Consider the following 21,049-nt stretch of genomic DNA (forward strand, 5'->3'; position numbering starts at 1 on the left):
TGTATGGGTTAATCAATCTTAAAAAATTGTTGAATTTTTAAAATTCATTAAGTCCTCTGACTCGGGGTCTGGGTATTTGTGCCGTCTTCAGCATTAGAATTCATCTTAGGTAGAGCGCCATCCTCACAGACATGCAGGTCGCCTGCACGGCGACAACTCGAAAGACCTGCAGCAGATCTCTCCGGAGGCCGCACAACATTATAATTATTATAATAGCTAAGCATTTACCAGCGTAATATGGCAGCTGTTCCTTCAGCCAAGAGTGCAGTATTCTGCGGCAGAATACACAAGAACAAGGGCTGATCAATGTAAGATGGCTGCTGTGAAGCTCTATATTGTACCATATAGATTTATCAGGATATTTTTTCTTGATTTCAGCTTAGCTGCAGTTTTCGTTACATGCAGTATAAAGGACAGAGTTTTGTCAAGAATAGCCCCAAGGTACTGTAGAATAGGTGATCCCCTCAAAACAAAATGTCCAGTTTGCAGTTGGCTAGTATATTGCTCAGATGAAAACAAGTTTTATTAGGGTTCAGTCGTAGTCCCCATTCATGGAACAAATGTCCCAGTATGGCTAGAGGTTTGAGAACAAAGTTTTTAAACGGCAATATATATCATATCAAAGGCAATATATAAATATTTAATGGCACGAAATCGGTGAGGTACAAAACAAACTATAAAGATTAACAACGCTCCAAGTTTATCCGTGATCCATGTCTTCTCTCTCAGTTTTGATCACCTTTTTCTTCTTCTGCTGGTAACTAAGGCTGTCTTTATCAAAGTCCAAAGTCATTATTCCCAGGTCACCACTATACCGATTTTTTGCAACCTGTAACAGAAAAGAAAAATATAACTAATATGGGAGCTGTAAAATTGGCCATAATCACTGCTGGTAAAAAGAAAGAGATAAAGAGGACATTGTTTTGAAGAGTTAGTGATTATAAATAATGACTACAGGTTGTGAGTTTTTGCAATAACGATATTAGGCAAAATATTTACTAAAGATCTGTAAGCACTTTGTTAATATGTTTTGAAAATGCAAAATTTACTCAAAATGAAAATGCTATATGAATGCAAAACCAATAATTTTTTCAAATGAAACTTTTATGTTTTTTATTCTTTTTCTGGAAACTAAAACAGTGGAGTCTGTTCAGCTACGAACTGCCTGCAAATGCTGTCGGCTATTACACTGCTTTCAGCCATCCGTCCCTTAGTCTCCTGCCTTCCACTATCATCTCGTGCATTTTCCTGAGTATCCTTTCCATCTTCATCCACTTCACTGTCCATCCTATCTAAGTCTAGATTCCTCTACCCTATCCTGCAATAGTTCCACTTCCACTAGTTCTCCAACCTTTTCATTTCTTATCTCATATTTTTTTCCCTTCTATTCTACTTATCTTTCTGTTTACAATTTGCTTTACATCGCACCAACACAGATAAGTGTTATGGCGACGATGGGACAGGAAAGAGCTAGGAGTGGGAAGGAAGCGGCTTTGCCCTTAATTAAGGTACAGCCCCAGCATTTGCCTGGTGTGAAAATGGGAAACTACAGAAAACCATCCTCAGGGCTGAAAACAGTGGAGTTCAAACCCACTATATCCTGAATACAAGCTCACAGCTGCGCGACCCTAAATGCACGGCCAGCTTGCTCGGTCTCAAAAATTTACTCTCACTAGCCTGGATCCTGCTTTTTTCTCCAAAAGTACTCGAGAGTCTAGAAAGACTTTATGATACTAGATTCAGAGGAAGGAAAATCCTGACATTCACCTCCCGTGTTGCAGAGAGGGACAACGTTTCTATAACAAGCGGCTAATGATTGCAGGGACTGAGTGTCTCCTGGGTTAAGGGGACACCCCTCACCAATGCCAACAGCCTCCTAGAAGTGCAGATGAGTAGGTGTAAGGTTGGGGCATTCAATCAACAACATTTTCATAACACTAACTCTTTTTTTGGAAATGAAAAATGAAATGGCGTATGGCTTTCAGTGCCGGGAGTATCCGAGGACAAGTTCGGCTGGCCAGATGCAGGTCTTTGGATTTGACACCCGTAGGCGACTTGCGCGTCGTGAGGAGGATGAAATAATGATGAAGACGACACATACACCCAGGCCCCGTGCCAGCAAAATTAACCAATTATGGTTTAAATTCCCGACCCTGCCGGGAATCAAACCCGGGACCCCTGTGGCCAAAGGCCAGCAAGCTAACCATTTAGCCATGGAGCCGAACAAATTGAGTTGTTTTCCTTTGGATCTTTTCCAGTTCACATATCAATTAATCCTGGTGTGGGTTACATAAACTGGAACCATACTCTAACTGGGGTTTTACCAGAGATTTATACTCTCTCTCATTTACATCCTTACTGCAAGCCCCTAAAAACCCTCATAATCATATGAAGAGGTCTGTAAGCTTTATTTATAATCTTGCTAATGTGATTACCCCAATGAAAATCTTCTCTTATATTAACACCTAAATGCTGCATGAGGTACTATCATCCCATCAATACAGTAATTAACAATGAAAAGACTTCTCCTCTTGGTAAAACTCTCGCAGCCAGACTTTTCACCCCGTATATCAGCCCTTCTGCTGTTCATTTCACAACATTGTCGAGGTCTTTCTGCAGTCACTCACAATCCTGCAACTTATTTATTACTCCATACAGTACAACATATCTGCAGAAAGCCTTATCTGTGATTTCAGTTCTTTACTCATATCAATTATATAAAGAAAACATAAAGGTCCAATAATATTGCCTTGCGGCATCCCTCTCTTTAACAACTACAGGAACAGATAATCCTTCATCACCTCAAATTTAATGTCAAAAATTTCATTATTAGTCCTATTGAAACGAGATTTACAATCAAAGATAAGGGTAGGGTTTTCCACCTGTTCAATACTATAAAAAATGTGAAATAATTAAAACGTCACATTTTTATTTTTATTGTCATTTGGTACCGGTTTCGGCAATTTTATTTGCCATCATCAGCCTACGATGAAGTAACAAGGACATTTAACTAGTTATATTAAAATATTTATAATATATGTATGTACAAACACTTCCAAAATAAGCTTGTCATTTACAATTGCATGTATCATAAAACATTTGGATAGTTGAAAAACAATCTTCATCTAGCAGTGTCTGTACTTCAGTGGAGTGGCTGCAAAAGGCGTAGCATGAAATGAACCTGCTGCCTTGTAGACAAAGTAGGGGAATATTAAAAGAGTCCACCTCAGCAGAAAAAACCCTAGACTCTGATAGGCCTAGCAAGTTGGCGTAAAAAAAAAAAAAAAAAAAGTTGCTTTCAAAGGGAAACAGTGTCTCCAGAAAAATTCAAATTATGGAATAAAATTCAATTATATCCCAGAGAGCTTCTGTACAACAATATTAATCACTTCACCTGCAGATATTTCTTCCCACGAACTGAGGATAGTCTTTTGTCTTGGATAATAAGAACATTATCAGCTTCTTGAGCTGCTTTAGCACTCCCAAATATCGAGTTGACAGTGAGGTCTTCCTCATCACGCTCCTTCCTTGGATGTATCACCAGTGTTACGTGACAATTCTTCCGCGTGGCAAATGAGCGAAAGCAAGCGATGATCGCATCTTGTTTCCAGAAGCGGTCTGCATGCCGAGGTTCGTCGGACACTCCCATCATGAACTGGACATTGTCAATGATGACATGAGCGATATCGTGAACGTACGCTGCATGTTCAACAGCCTCCATCACCACCTGAAATCCAGAACAATACGAATCAAACCAAACTGAGATTTAATATACAAAGCGAGTAGCTAAAATGTTCACCTCAAATAACTCTTAAATCATTCAAGATCATCAAAAGTGCTTCCTTGCCAGCCATTCGAATGAATCACTAGGGTGCCCAAGGCATGCACTACATACGAATCACGAGCTGTTCCTTGAACTTCTGATGGCTACGTATTTGATATTCATTCCATTGTGACCCTAAATACACTATGTTACCGTTGTCCTGTTGGGATCCTTTTATTTCCAATGTGTTTGTCCTTTTTTCCAATCCTTAACCACCTGTCATCATCATCAGTTTTCCACTCCAGTTGCCCGGGTGTGGTTTACGAGCACTCTCCACTTCTGTCTGTCCATGTACCACTCTTCTCTCAAGACGACATCCCAGCTGATTCCTCTTGTTCCTATGTCCTCTTTCACTTGGTCCAGCCACCTCTTCCTAGGTCTTCCTACCGGTCGTTTTCCGGCCACGACTGTGTGTAGCCATTGTTTTGCTGTCCTTCCATCGTCCATTCGTTTGACATGGCCAAACCATTTCAAACGGGCCCTTGTCACTTTTTCATTCAGGGATGGGTACACACCAGCTTGCTCCCTTATTCTTTCATTCCTTACCCTGTCCCTTTTTGTCTTCTGTACCATAGTTCGTAGGAACTTCATTTCTGCGGCTTGTAGTTTGCTGTCCACTTGTTGGGTTGTTGTGCAGGTTTCTAGGCCATATGTTATTATGGGGGTGAAGTATGATTGGAATAGAATCTGCTTTGATCTTAAGGGAACTTGTTCGTTCCAGAGGAGGTTCCGAACTTGATGGTAAAACTGAGCTGATTTTTGAATGCGGTTGTTAATCTCATGCTGTATTCTGTTATCACTTGAAATGATGCACCCAAGATATTTGTATTAATCTTTATTTTATGTGTCTTCCCTTTTCTTGTAAATACATACCTGCCAACTTTTAGAAATACAAAATAGGAAGATTTTTTAATTCTTGGATTTCATCACATATATTGCGCCATGATCTCGATGAAAAAAGGACAACATAAAAGGCATACATATCTACAGTTAAAAGGTGAACTAACCATTAAATTTAAAATCTTAAACTAAGAAAACATAAAAATGGTTACAAGAAAATGTAACAAACATGGAACGAAATGCATAAGTTTCCTTTATTAGATTGTAACATGAACAGGAATTCAATTTTATAGGTATCTCTGAACATTTGGAGATAACGCTTGTTATGTTTTGTGGCCATAATGTGAAGAGAAAAAACTAGAAACTATCATCGACACAGCTCTCTGAAATATATTCAAGTCATTTAAATTATGAACTATGAATGAACACAAATGCACTGAAATTCGTGAAACTACCTTATATAAAACAGATTAATATGTCTCATACATTACTGATGCTTGTTGTCTACAGGGCATAACATCTAGGTCATCGGCCCTGCATACATTATTTTTTTTTGCTAGGGGCTTTACGTCGCACCGACACAGATAGGTCTTATGGCGACGATGGGAGAGGAAAGGCCTAGGAGTTGGAAGGAAGCGGCCGTGGCCTTAATTAAGGTACAGCCCCAGCATTTGCCTGGTGTGAAAATGGGAAACCACGGAAAACCATCTTCAGGGCTGCCGATAGTGGGATTCGAACCTACTATCTCCCGGATGCAAGCTCACAGCCGCACGCCTCTACGCGCACGGCCAACTCGCCCGGTGCATACATTATTAACATACGACTTTGACAGGGAGGAAAACACAGAACAGCAAGAGAGAAAAAAAAACAAAAACATGTGGCCTGCAACCCCAATGAAACTATACACAGAAACAATATTAACAGCGTGCAAACTACACAATAAGAAACTCAATCTTTCGTCCCGATTAACGGAGTCGCTAGCGCGCGCTAGCCTCTCTTGATTGTAGGACGATTGCTGTCCCGAATTCCCGGCTGTAAAACACACACAATGCTGTAGGGAGCAGAAAACACAGTACACAACGGCGACGGACATTACACTAGCCAAATAAAGCATCAAATAAATACACTTGAAAATGAGGTTGCGTAAATTACACACACAATAATTTATCCTATGGGAAGAGTATTGACTGTATTGGAAGTTATATTGGTAAAAAATAGGAAGAAGTAAAAATAAACTGGAAAATCGGAAGACAAGTTAAAAACGGAAAGTTTCTGGGTAAATCAGAAAAGTTGGCAGGTATGTATATGTGTGTATATATATACATACATAAGGCTCGCATGTTTCGATATATATATATCCAGAAATAAATAGTGAGAGGTAGTTTCCCATTGTTGCATTCTTCACTGAGCCAGAAACTGCTCTTACATATCAGTCTGCCAAGATCACTGAAATGCCTGTACCAACCGACTCTGAGTGACATTAACACATGATTCATAACAGGGACTGGCTGCATAAGGAATTGTATTACTGGCATCGCTCATACCGTATTTCTCCGAATCCAAGACGACCTCCAATTTTTCCTTCAAAAAATGTAATCAGACTTTAAAAGTGCTTTGTAAAATCATATGAATGCCTTTCTTGTACAGTACACATTTCTAGACTGTCTTTGTCTTCACGCCAAGCCAAACACTGGCTTTAGTTACGCTGTATTTTCTTGTGGCTGTACAATTACTCTTTATTTCTGCAAGTTTAATAACCAGTAACTTAAAATTGGCACCATAATATCGAAGCGAACATGTTGAAAATTTGCCGACAATACCTGTTCCACGTATCTCTACAATACGACGATTCATATGGAAAATATTCCTGCTGTTTATATAACTGTTAGGCCTAATTGTACTAAGCATCAAGTGCAAATGGCTGCCGCTAGACACACGTCTCGCTGGCTGGCTTTGGCCAACTTCAGCAGCTAGCAATGTGTAATAAAGACGCGGGCTTTGAAGGTAATGAATTTACTGCGGCGTGGTGTGGCCATTCCGCCCTTGTGTTTTTCGTGTTCATACCTCACAATTTCATCTTCGACTTCTTTAAAGTGCCCTTGTTGCGGGCCACTGAATGCATTTTTAAAGTTATCTTTGCCTTCACGCTAATGCGGAACATTGGCTTTAGTAAGCCCTATGCTGTATTTTCTAGTGACTGCACAATTATTCAGTTCCGCACATTTAATAACCATTAACTTAAAATCGGCACCATAATATCGACGAGAAGCCACTGAAAATTTGCCAGCAATACCTGTTCCATGCATCTCTACAATACGATGATCCATCACGAAAGTATTCCTGCTGTACATAAAACTGTTAATTTTACTAAGTGTCGGTACAGTAGACACATTATAAATTCAGTCGCTGAGTAGCCGTGGCCTTTCTAAGAATTTGAAGGCTCGCATGTTTCGATGCCATTCTGCGGTTTTTAGAAACGTTCTTCTAGAGTCTTGTCACTATTTCCCGAGAACCAATGACGTTACACAGAGGTACTGTACAATCGGTCGCCGCAGCTAACGACGTGTAATTAAAGATGCGGACGTTGATGGTCAACAAGTTTTGCACTCACGGGCGGGAGTGAAGGGAAGCATGGTTACTATGGTAGCTGCCAGTGGTATTCATTACTGTTAGGTCGTGAATGCAAGATGACCCTTGATTTTTCACACGCGATTCTGAGAGAAAAACAAACACGTCGTCTTGGATTCAGAGAAATACGGTACCTCAGTCAATGAAAGTAACAAATTTGTTTTAGCCCACACAGCCTCCACCAGAAGATATAGTGCACTGTTAACACTAGGTCTCTCCAGCAAAGGCACTGCCAAGATGGCCCACAAAGTGTGTTGATGCCGCCCTCCTGATTAAGTGGTGAAGCAGAAATGAACTTGACAACAGGGGCTGAGAAGAACTGGAATTGATGAGGAGAGAGCCCTTCTATTGAAGCCAGCACCATACAAAGATGTGGACATTGTCCTTTTGTATTTTCTTCCTATTTCTCTTTCTTTGTGCACTGGTTTATCATAAGAAATAAAATGACAAGAGGGTCTACCTTTTCAATACATTGTATCAAGTAAATACCGTATTTACGCGAATAATCCCCGCCACCAAATAATCCCTGCACCCTAACTTTGGGGAGGCTCATTTTGAAAAAATAAAAAAATAAAAATGACAACATAGACGCAAATAAAACCCACACCCCAATTTAGTGCCTCAAACTTTTTTAAAAATATGCGGGGATTATTCGCATAAATATGGTAATTTTACATTAGTTTGGAACTAGTTTCAGCCACTTAGTGGCCATCTTCAGCCAAAATAAAAATTAAACAGATCATGTGATAACTAAAACATATGTATATAAGACAAAGACAATGCAGGAATAATTATAACATTAAAATACATTTAACAATAAAAATTATGGCTGTGATCTTCTTGCCATAATATGATGTCTTTTAAGTTGAATTAGGACCTCGGGCAATGGAGTAAATCTGGAAATGATAGCCTGAATTAGGAATAAATAAACAAACAGAAAAGAAATTCAAAAGGAGAAAAATTATTTATGAGACTCACCTCATGAGTGAACAGAAGAGAAATTGTGTTTAATTTTTATTTTGGCTGAAGAAGGCCACTAATTGGCTGAAACTAGTCCCAAGACTATTGTAATATTATTTACTTGATATATTGTATTAGAAAAGGTAAATTTATTTCTTATAATTGCACTTCAATACGGAACAGAAATTAAATTTATAGATTTTCCATGTTGTCTCCTGTTAGCGAGAAAAAATTAGTTGCCATGACTTATGACTCGACTCTTGTATATGGGCTTTGCGAGGCAGTGTTTCTAAATCTGTATGTGGCTTAAGATGAGCCTGATATCACCAATCAAAGGAAAACATTTCACTAGGGGAGCAATTCGCACATGGACCTCTGAGTCGACAGGATCGTGCCAAAGCAATGCACTGGCTGAAACCCACCGTGTGGGTGTTTGTGTTCGATGCTGATATCTCAGCTCGATTCTCAAGCCAGTGTTAAGCCACATGCAGATTTAGTAACATCACTTCGCGAACCCATTTGAATTTGGTTGCGAAGCGATTTGATTGGCTAACTTCAGCAGCTGATAAAATGACAACAGCGTGAGATATCTATTTTTTTTCAAATAATTTATCAGTATGACCAACCCTCAAACGCTTATATAACCAATTCACATTGTTTCAGATCACCCTCTATACTGTATTACATTTTCTTGCACTAATTTGTTCTTTTCTATTACTTTTGTTTTCAAAATCTGCATTCACAAAAATTGACCAATATTAAACTCCAGCTTTCTGATCACGATAATTGTACTGAAACTAGTGGCTTGTGCAGCAAATAAGAAAAAAAAAAAGTTTTGGTTCCAAGATGATAAAATATGACACTGAAGTACATGTCAGGATGACAACCTAACATATATATACAAAATAAGAGTTTTGTCTGTACACTGCTCAGAATTTTAAAATAATGGATTTTCTGTATCAGTCCTGTCCGCAGTAACAAGGAAATGCACTTTTTAATTTTCCGTCATCTCTGTGTGTATGTATGTATGTATGTATGTATGGGAATCATAAGAAAATGGCTGAAGAGAATTGAATTAAAATTGGTATGTGAAATTGGGGAATGAGGCACTACAATCTAGGCTGTAAATAATTTTATTCGTACTGAGTGAAATGGTAGTTTAGGGGAAGTCCTAAAATGTAATTCTGAAATATATATGTTATTAAGACGTTCACTCCTGTATCCGACTTAAGGCAGATAACAGTTCGTCAGTGCCTTGTCTGTGTCCGGCTCCATGGCTAAATGGTTAACGTGCTGGCCTTTGGTCACAAGGGTCCCGGGTTCGATTCCTACCAGGGTCGGGAATTTTAACCATCATTGGTTAATTTTGCTGGCACGGGGGCTGGGTATATTGTGTCGTCTTCATAATTATTTCATCCTCATCACGACGTGCAGAACGCCTACAGGCGAAAATCAAAAGACATGCACCTGGAGAGCAGAACATGTACTCGGACATTGCCGGCACTAAAAGCTATACGCCATAAACGGTGGTTGATATGCGTGGACGTTGACAGGGTGGAAAGAGTACCTTTGGTTGTAGGGCTGTTTTGCCGTCTGTTATATAAAATAAAAGAATCAAGGCATCACTGGTGTGTTCGATTGGTTGTGAGCAGAACATTCACAGAAAACATTATGCATGGAACTGTGAGGAAACGGCTGGGAGTGAACGTGTTAATGGTCCTACTGATAATACTACATAACTAAAGTTATATAGAATTAGATATCCAATCATTTATGTCTTATATATTTTTACAATAACGGCTATGATAACAGAGATACTCATGAATTTTGCTTTTTTGTTGCTAAGCCTATATCAACGCTGAACCACGAGAAAATGAGCAAACAGAATTTAATGAAAATCGGTATGTAAAGTCTAGAAATAAGTTGCTACAGTCTAGGTTATAAATAATTTTTACTCACGCTGGATGAAATGGTAGTTTAGGGAAAGGTGCTTAAAATTTAATTTTTTAAAATACCTATGTTATTGGTCCTTTGGGGGTGTAATGGAAGTGAGATGCGTCGTTGCTGCCCATCTAGCAACAATAATATAAGAACTCGGCAAGTTTGAGTTCTCTAGCCTCTCTCACTTCAACTCCAAGCACGTAACCTACAAGAGGTGCCCCTGTTAAGCCGAGCAACCCAGTGGAAGGTTGGGTATCCAACCCCAGCGGGAAACTGGGTCGGCGAGCCGATCAGTGCGGGAGGATCACCAATCCGTCATTGAAGCAGGCGTGGTGATTATGCTTCATACCCTTTAAGTCAATCATGATGAGTGGCATTAACGTTAAATCTTCCGGAGGTAAATTAGCCCCACAGTCGGATCTCCGGGTGGGTGCAACTTTGATGTCCGAAGCATTAAGAAATGTTGGAAAGAATTCACAGATATTCCAGATCTGTACATACAACTGTCGTTCTCTATTAGGCAATGACAGACTAGAAGAGATCGAGAAAGAACTTACAAAAATCAACTGGAGTATTGTTGGTTTAAGCGAAGTGCGCCGTAAAGGGGAAGACTGTTTCCGTTTGAAATCTGGCAACTTGTTCTATTTTTGTGGTGATCCGGAAGGGAAATTCAATGGAGTTGGCTTTTTAATTAACAAGAACATTGCTGATAGAGTATCAATTTTAGAAGGATCTTCCAGCAGAGTAGCTCGAATGGTCCTTAAGTTGTCGAATAAATACAAATTGCAGATCGTTCAGGTGTATGCTCCCACTTCAAGCCATCCAGACGAAGAAATTGAGTCCTTTTATGAAAGCCTTGATAACACCTGCAAAAAGGGAAGTGATTGCCACTTCCAGATGGTTATTGGAGACTTTAATGCAAAAGTCGGTACCAAGAAACAAGGTGACACTGTGGTGGGTAAATATGGAATTGATGACCGAAATGATAGAGGTGAGAGATTAGTCCAGTTTGCTGAATACACCAATATGTCCATCATGAATACATTCTTTAAGAAACATCCTGAACGAAAATGGACGTGGAGGAGCCCTAACTTCAGTGTAAAAAATGAGATTGACTTTATTCTGTCGAATAGACCGCATATTGTAAAAGACGTATCAGTGTTAAACCGATTCAGCACTGGGAGTGATCACCGTCTTGTGAGAGCAAGAGTTGAACTTAATGTAAGATATGAAAGGAACAAACTCATAAGAAGGAAGAGCAACAGAATCAATCTCAAAAACCTAGAAAACAATTCGGAATCATTCCGGGCAGCTCTTCAAAGTAAGTACCATGTAACTAAGGCTGAAGATCTAGCAGAAATGATTGTTTCGTGTGCTCAAGAAATCGGGGGCATATGTAAGGAAAGTGACCAACCAAAGAAATTCAGTGACAAAACTAAAACCCTGCTAAAGCGAAGGAGAGAAAAGAAAATTCAGACTGATCGTGACATGATAGAATATTCTGAAATATGTAAGGCAGTACGAAGAGAAATGAAAACTGACTTACAGAAATTCAGGGAAGACACTTTAAGAACAAGCTTAGAGAGCAAGACGAGTTTCAAGACAGCCAAACGAAAACTCATAATCGGTAAAAAGCAGCTAATTGCTCTAGATGGAAATGATGGTCGAATTACTGAAAAGGAGGAAGTTTTGAAATTCATCAGAGACTTTTATTGCAATCTGTATAGCAAACCAAAGGAAGCCCTGAATGGACCTAAACTAAATGATATATCTAATGTTCCAGATATTCTCCCTTCGGAAGTCAAGTGTGCTTTAGATAGTATGAAAAAGGGAACTGCGCCGGGTGATGATGAGCTTTGTGTGGACATCCTGAAACTCACAGGGGAGGAGACAATAAATCACTTGGCAAAAATATTCACTTCCTGTGTGCACTCGGCTTCAATTCCAACATCATGGAACAAAGCAAAGATCATACTGATACATAAGAAAGGAAATATTCACAGTATCAAAAATTATCGTCCTATCAGCTTGCTCTCTATTTTGTATAAACTTTTTACAAAGATCTTGTTAAATCGAATCAGTTTCATCCTTGACTCAGCCCAACCTATTGAACAAGCAGGTTTCCGTAGTAATTTTAGCACAATAGACCACATACTGACTGTAAGAGAAGTGATAAGCAGAGCAAATGAATATCATTTGCCTCTCTGCATTGCCTTTGTTGATTTTGAAAAGGCATTTGACTCTGTCAGCCATACAGCTGTCATGCAAGCTTTACATGAGCAAGGAGTGGAAGCAGCTTACATCCAAGTGCTCAACAATATCTATGAGACTTCTTCAGCTTTCGTTAATATCGGTAAATCAACCCCAGAATTCCCCATCAACAGAGGTGTCAAACAAGGTGATCCCATCTCCCCGAAACTATTCTCAGCGGTCCTAGAGATGGCTATGTCTAAGCTGAGCTGGGAAGAAAAGGGAATTAGAATTAATGGGAAAAGGCTAAATAACTTGAGATTTGCAGATGATATTGCTTTACTGGCAAACGACTTCGAAGAGCTCCAGACCTTAATTACAGATCTTGCATTAGAATGTCAGTTGATTGGCCTAAGCATAAACCTTTCCAAAACAAAAGTTATGTCCAACGAATGGGTTCAAGCTGGAAATGTGAATATTAAGAACATGCCATTAGAAGAGGTCAGTGATTACATCTACCTTGGCCAGATTATAAATATGACAGGTGATATAAGACCAGAAATCTATAGGCGCATCAAGCTCGGATGGCAAGCATTTGGAAGGAATTCTTCAGTATTAAGATCAAAAATGCCAGCAAATCTGAAGAAAACAGTATTTGACCAATGCATCCTTCCTGTGCTGACTTATGGCTGTGAGACTTGGACTCTGAACGAATTCACAAAAGGGAAACTTCGGACCGCGCAGAGAGCCATGGAAAGGTCAATGCTAGGCTATACAAAGAAAGATAGGAAAAGAGCTGATGACATCCGGTCTGTTACAAAGGTTAAAGACATCTTAGAGAGAGTACGCTCCTTAAAATGGCAGTGGGCTGGCCATGTTGCACGAAGAAATGATGATAGATGGACAAAACTAGTGCTGGAGTGGAGTCCGAGAGAACATCGAAGGCCTAGAGGAAGACCACCGGACAGATGGGACAAAGATATCAAGAAGATCGCTGGTACCACTTGGATGAGATCTGCCCAAGACCGTTCTACTTGGAGAAGACTGTTGAAGGCCTACCTATACCCACGACTTAAAGAGGCCACATCATTTTAATGATTGAAATGGCTGATTGTATATTGGTCCTTTCAGAAAGTATTGCATACCGTAAAAAAAAGTAACAAGTTCCAATCATTTATGTCTAATACAGTTTTACCGTACCGACTATGATAATAGAATTCGTGAGTTTAAACTTTTGTTACTTTTTGTTACGCCAAGCATTGCTAACATGGAAATATTCTTTAATCGTGTTAACTGGCGATGGTTTTTGTCATGATTGTCTTATTGTGTAAAACCGCTTGGTCATTGGTCCGTATTGACAAAGAAAACTGTGAAGATGGTTATTAAAAAAAAGGGAAACACTGTGAAGGAACAATCGCTTGAAGAATAAGACACGAGGAAGTATTGCCTTTACATTAGATGCTCTAACATCCCAGAGTCAGAAGAAAACTAAATGTGAAGGCCTGAAATATTGGAAGCTCATAAAACTGATCCAATAACATTACATTGACCATTGTTGTGATGTGATCTGTCTGTTCTGCTGCCACTCATCTCCAACAGACAGGATTACTGCTGCGTCCCAAGTGAAACAGCATGACTGAATATTGGCGGGAAATAGCTGGGGAGTTGGATAACTTTGCACATTCTATACGACTGTCCCCTCAACAACGGGTACTGCAGCTAGTCTTGGAATAAAAGAAAAAAATGTATGTAGGAGAATTGACCAATCCTGTAAAAACTACTATTTTTCCAAGAACCTTCAGAATGTATGCTTCAAAATGAGGGGTCACTCATGGAGATCTGTACAGCCAGTCTCACAGGTTACATGAAGATCAAATAAGTCGTCTAATCATCCCTAGAAAGCCAGAGTGTCGTAAGTGCTACTTTGTTGAAAAATGAGGATAAGACACAAATACACTTGAAAAGTGGTATGCACATACTGGCAAAGTATTTTAAGCATAGCATGCCCGCAAAGATCTCAAAAATTGAATGCCATCGTAACCACAGTCTTCTTTTTTTTTCTTACCAGCAAAATATCATAAGAGGGCAGTAAAATTATCATAAGTGATAGGTTCAGTTAGCTGGCCCCGCAGTGTAGGAGTAGCATACCTGCCTCTTACCTGGAGGCCCCGGGTTCGATTCCCAGGCTGGTCAGGGATTTTTACCTGATTCTGAGGGCTGGTTCAAGGTCTACTCAGCCTACGTGATCACAACTGAGGAGCTATCTGACGGCGAGATGGCGGCCCCGCTCTAGAAAGCCAAGAATAACAGCTGAGAGGACTCGTTGTGCTGACCTCACTGCACCTCGTAATCTGCAGGCCTTCGGGCTGAGCAGCGGTTGCTTGGTAGGCCAAAGCCCTTCGGAGCTATTGCGCCATGGAATTTGATACGTTCAGTTATCGTACGTGCTTTATGCATGTATCGTATGCACCACTTAATAAAAATGGCAGCTGAATTGTCTATGGTAAGCGACACCCTGCCTTATGGGTAATGTGAGGAAGTCACATATATAGGTGAAGATAAACTTGACGAAAACAAGTCAGAATATGAAACTCACTTAGAGCTTAAAGAAGAATGCAAAACCAACTTCTTAGATGATCAGAAAGTAAAGCAAGATAACTTCTTGTATCCTTGTTTGACTTGTAAGAGGCGCTCACCACACCTTGTGGGAAAAAGCATGCTTTCGTATCTCTCTCTCACAGAACTGCTGTTTATAATTAAACTGTGTACAAAAGTATCATTCAGGATGCATTCTGCTATACAGGACAATAGAGAAGCAAATGACATTTGCACGGCAATGTTTAAGTATTTAACCACCGCGTATAGCCTCAATCCATGTAAAAACAGTATTTTTCCCTACTGTAATAGCTGTCCCGAAGAATCTCAAACATACAGTACAAGTAAAAATGACATTCCTTCTGTCAGGTCACATATAAATGACTGCAGATTCGATCCATTCAACAATTGATACATTCATACATCATTTTTCACAATTTCATCACACTGACTTCGAAGACTGGAAAACTGGCTGCTCAATCATCCCTTCCACTACAGTAAAAGGAGCAGTATTCAAAATATCAGGCATAAAAGCAGCGATAATGCAAAATAATTTCAATGAAATAGTCATTAATTTGGATTATAAAGGGCAAATCAGGCCCTTGAGGTGGAGGCAAACACAATTTGCAACCCCCACGGACGGAGGGTGAACCCACCCCAGGGTCCTCAGCCCAGCCAGCCCCCTACAACAACCAAAAGGCAGGTTAAGCCCACGCAAACTGCCCCCGAGCTGCTCCACGTTCCACCCTTGGATAGCTCCACCCGCCGCAGGAAACCTGCCATTTGAAAAACGGCACCTATTCTCTCTGGGGATCATCCTGAATTGTAAATTCTACGTTGGGTGCTTGCCAGACTGAAAACAGTTTGCCATTGTGAAAAATGATTCTAATTTCAACTCCCATCAGCACTGGAAACTGACAAACCAAATGTAGGCTACACCAGTGACTGTTTCACAGATCAAGAATATACCCTGAATGCCTTCCTATATCATAACAGAAGTTCCAAGATTTGGAAAGATTGTGCTCTAAGAACATCATACTTGAAGTGTACCATAATAAAGTCATGACGATCCCCAAAGACTCCAATGCTGAAAACACTCTACCAGAGACAGATGAAGAAGATTAATTTTATTCAAGAAATACATTTTAAGGTGCATTTTTCAGTGTTGTCCATCAATCTGAATGTCCACTGACTTTAATAACTTGAAAAGTGTTGGTAATTTACTCTGTAATCAGTTATGTCCTTTTCTGAAGGAATATTTGTCTTAATTATCTTGTTGATCAAATAATACATTGTTTTGTATCAGTATTTTCAATTTACCTAGTTTGATAAAAAGAACAATAACTACTACAGTGCATTATGGCTATGTTAAGTACCCTAAAACTGCCCTGTAATCTTAAAGAGTTCAGATTTTAAGGGACATAAATTAAACTAAACTGTTGCCCAAAGTATTGCAAATGTTGTATCGCAAGTGATGTCATAACAACATTGCATTACAATTTACAGCCCAACAAATTGTCTTTTTAAGTGCAATTTTATGAATAAAATGCACTTTGACAGTATAATATACAAAAAAAAATTCTTTTGCAGAATTAATTTCATAGGACCATTTTTAAAGTTGTGGTGCATAACGTGTAAGATGAAATAAAACTTTGTGAACAAAAACAGTTTTTTGTCTCTCCTGTAAAATTACATTATTGGTGCTTACAACATTCTGGCTTTCTAAGGACGAAATTATATACACCAATTCTTAAAGTTACATCTCATAGTTGTGCATGTTGTGTCGGTAATATTGGTTGTATGTTGCAGGGGTGTCAGCTGCGTTAAAAATTATATTTTGTTGTGAGTTATAGCTCTTTTAGTGTAGTGTTGTGTATTCATCAAAATAAGCTGTGATGACACTGAATATGACTAAGAAAAATACTGTATTTACTCGCCTATAACACCCCCCAACCCCCATTTTCTACCATTATTGGGGGGGGGGGGGGAATTGGAAAAAATTGCAAACAATCTTTCAAGTGACCAAGCAGCAAGTGCAATTTTCCAGTTATTGGTAAAAACCATGAATTTGCACATGTGCACTGGCCTTGGTCAGAACACTTTATGAGCCAGAATGGATTAAGTCTGCAGAGAAGGACATCATTGTGCAAGCAGCTTCCATCAGATAAATACCAACAAAGTGATCAAACTTCACCACTTCGTCACAAGACTTCAGAAATTGCAACACCTTGAATTCGGCACGAGTGTGTAGTCATGTGACCAGTCAGCTATGGTAATGAAGGAGAGGGCAGATAGGAAACTGTTTAAAGGTACTAATATCACTTACTGCATAAATAAAGTATAGATTTAAATACAGTAACTATTTTGTGAATTGATTTAAAGATCCTAGATGTTTCCTTTCTTTTTTTTTTTTTGCCTCTAACCCATGTTAACCTAACCTATTCTGAGAAATGATGTGAAATTTTCACCTATTTTTGAAGTTGAAAATTAGTGAAAGGGGATTGTTACAGGCGAGTAAATACTGTACGTTAAATGTTGTCGAATTCAATGAATGCTGTGTACACTACAGGCAGTGCAAATAATTTGTTTGCATAGGAGCATCTCTAATGTTCATTTATAGACATCCATAACTGTTGGGTACTTGAGTCTGTCAAAAACTAATTCAGGATAAAATAAAGTTATTAAATACCTAAAAAAGAACTTAAATAACAGATTATGCCTGAAGAAGATACGATTAATATTGTTCTTGAAAGGATATCATCAGATTCTGTAATCACACTTTTAACTATTATTAATTTATTTTTTACGATATGAAATGATGAATATTATTAAGAATTGTAAAAACATTTACGTTAACATTCTGTGTATACCCTTTTTAATAACTGCTGAAATGTTGGGAGTTATCTTCACCCTACAAGGACTAAGGTTTGGTTGTTGCATGGAGGACCAATGTTGGGGAGGGGTCTATGAGACCCATTCTAAAAAATAAAAAATAAAGTAATAAATCTGGATTCTACTGAAAAATTATGAAACAGCAATTAACAAATACTCTGTAAGGAAAACTTGAGTACAAAATATTAAATTGAAATTCAATTCACCCAGATATTGGTCACAAACACAAATCAATCACGAATATCTTTCTTGTCAGTCAGTGTTATTTCCGGACTCAGATTAGGGCAGATTACAGTTTTATTGCTTCTGTCACAGAGTTATCTGTCTAGGAATGTCTCTCATTACCATAATCATCTTTATCATTAACACCATTTGACCCCAAATTTAAATTCACCCAAATATTAATCACAAACCCAAATTTCTTTGTCTGAAGAATCAAAAATATTTTGCTCCACATTGTCCTCCAACATTCTGTTTCTTCAATATTAAATTTATTTTGACTCACATCACCTAAGGAAGAATACGTACTATTTTATCCGTAACATTACAAGCGCACACTAATTGCTAGTCCAACGAAAACCAGTCTTGCCGCTTGTTGCCATTCTTGATTTTATAACCACTGTTGTCATTTTTTGTGCATTATTGGAACCTACTTGGGCAAGGCTGATGTGAAAATCAAATGTATTTATAAGTAGACAAATTGGTCTTCACTTGGACCAAGGGAGGACCTCACAGGCGCATAGCGGCTTTGATTACCATTTTAAGGTAAGAAAAAAGCTTCAAAATAATTGATTTTATTACGGTAGTTATCTTATGACTTGAATAACAATATCACTTCCTTACAACCGTTGCAAGTACAGTATATCTCATTACAAGAAGCAATTTATTCTGACTGTGGGCCTCGGAGGTCCCCTCTTAGTCCTTGTAGGATTAATGAAATATTGCTCTTGTGCTTCCACTTTCTTCAACAGTCCAGCCAGGAGTGCAATATGGAGCCATTACTGGCATTATACCAGCTGGCTTAGTGGTATCTTTCATCAGCTATAATCTCTTGTTTAATGTTTTCTCTCCCAGGTATTTTCCAAATTTATTTTATCCTGAATTAACCTTTAATGGCTTGTACTAAAAATAACAAAAATATATTAATAATGATAACAGATAACAGGAGAGCCTCCGTGGCTCAGACGGCAGCGCATCGGCCTCTCACCGCTGGATACCGTGGTTCAAATCCCGGTCACTCCATGTGAGATTTGTGCTGGACAAGGCGGAGGCGGGACAGGTTTTCCTCCGGGTACTCCAGTTTTCCCTGTCATCTTTCATTCCAGCAACACTCTGCATTATCATTTCATTGCATCTGTCAGTCATTCATAATCACCTTGGGAGTGGCGACCCCACTGTAATACTAGCCTATATATGTTTCATTCATTACATTCCTGACCCGGTCTAAGACTGGAAAACAGGTTGTAGGTTTTCATTTTTTTTTTTTTTCAACAGATAACAGAGGCCCCAGCAGTCAGAGCAAAAGAATGGAAGTAGCTTACTGAACCATCCGGAACATACAAGAGGCGTTTTTCTAAAAATACTGTTGTTAAGCTGGCATCTCTCTATATGTCAAAATGCCTTATCCTCTCACAGAAATGTGTGCTCGCTATGTTAAAGCAAAAAGAGAGGAAGATTTTCCACAACATACTTGGCCCAATCTACAAAAACAGGATGTACATAAGAAAATCCAGACAAGAAATCTACTCCAAGGTAGAAAAGATCACGGACACAATTTGCAAATGTAGGGCTTGCTTCTAGTCAACTACGGCAGATGGATGACTTGCAATGGACAAAATGCATTTTAAAATTTTTTAAATCAAAACCAAAAACAATAATTTTGTGGTAAGTTAACGTCAAGAAAGACCTCGGAGAAATGGGCGTATGACCAGATGAGGCGCAAAAACAAGACCTTTTCAGAACAAGCATCGTGGTGTTTGGGACTTCCTGAGATGAGAAATGGACAACTGGTGCAAAGTGATCTGATAAATGCTGTGCTCGACACAACGATCTAATGAAAACCTACTGGATCAAACGGAAATGAATAATTGCTAGAATGTATAACGAAACTTACTGCGGTCCCTAGTCGGCCAATTAGTGAATAATAAGTAAATAAGTACACTCATGTTCATAAAATACAGAACACCTTGAAAGACTAGAGACAGGAAGTTCATATTCACAGGACATGATCATTAGTATGTTCTGCAGAAACGATTAGCATTTCAGACACCTAGGTTCAGCATGTATTCTGTTGTCTACTAGGCACTGGATCCTCAATGGGCACTGATAATTTGTTCCATGCATGATGGCACTGACGCGTTTAAGGCGCGAATGGCGTCCTGGGGTATAGCCATTCATGTTGCATTCACTTGGTTCCACACTTCATATTTGGTGGTTGGCATTGGGTCACACTGCCACACATGTCATTTCACCATATCCCACACATTTTCGATTAGTGACAAGTGCGGTGATCGGGCGGGCCACAACAACACTCTGACATCCTGTGACAACAAGAAAGCACGTGTTCATGCAGAAGGGGTATGGCTATGGGTCGCAGGATGTCATTCACTTAGCTCAAACTGGTCACAGTGCCCTGGACACACACTAACCGTGATTTGTGATTGTACCCAATAGCACCCCACACCATAAGGCCTTGAGTTGGCATTGTATATCTTGTGTGACTGCAGTCAATGCGATGCCTCTCCCCCTGTCTGCGGCGAACTAAAATGCAGCCATCATTTTCAAAGATACAGAACCTGAATTCGTCCAAAAACACTATCTGGCGCCATTCTTGTCCTAGTGATGTCGTTCCATACAGCATTACAGTCTAGCATGTTTATGCACATTAGTTAAAGGTAGGTGGAGAAGAGGACAACGCGTCGATAACCCAGACCGTAATAAACGGCAACGGACTGTCACTCCTAATAGTGTACGATAGGTTACACTGTTCCACTGTTGCGCCAGAGCGAGGACGATGCAGATCTGACTTGCAATGCCATTCGGATGAGGTGTCGATCTTCTCGCGGGGGTGGGGGGTGATCTGGGTGGTGCGACCAGACCCATCTCGTCACGTTCTACGGCTTTCTGTGAACCATTCTGTACACACCCGCTGCACTGCCGACACACTTCGTCCCACACGAG

At 39.4% G+C, this 21,049-nt stretch overlaps 1 protein-coding gene across 3 annotated transcripts in view; it reads right to left on the bottom strand.

Moving 5' to 3' along the window:
• Positions 1 to 452: 452 nt before the first annotated feature.
• mtDNA-helicase (mitochondrial DNA helicase) overlaps positions 453 to 21,049 on the bottom strand; it is a 50,638-nt gene continuing 30,041 nt past the window's right edge. For 2 of the 3 annotated variants that reach the window (XM_067156700.2, XM_067156701.2), the window contains 2 exons: positions 3,395 to 3,727; positions 453 to 829 (listed from right to left, as the gene is read on the bottom strand). In XM_067156700.2, the coding sequence (XP_067012801.2) occupies positions 701 to 829; positions 3,395 to 3,727 (462 nt within the window). In that variant the 3' untranslated portion in view covers positions 453 to 700. Of the gene's footprint in view, positions 830 to 3,394; positions 3,728 to 21,049 lie in introns of those variants that run through there. The other variant, XM_067156703.2, reaches the window with a different exon arrangement.

Source organism: Anabrus simplex, chromosome 12, assembly GCF_040414725.1.
Source record: "Anabrus simplex isolate iqAnaSimp1 chromosome 12, ASM4041472v1, whole genome shotgun sequence".
In the NCBI taxonomy this organism is placed as follows: Eukaryota; Metazoa; Arthropoda; class Insecta; order Orthoptera; family Tettigoniidae; genus Anabrus; species Anabrus simplex.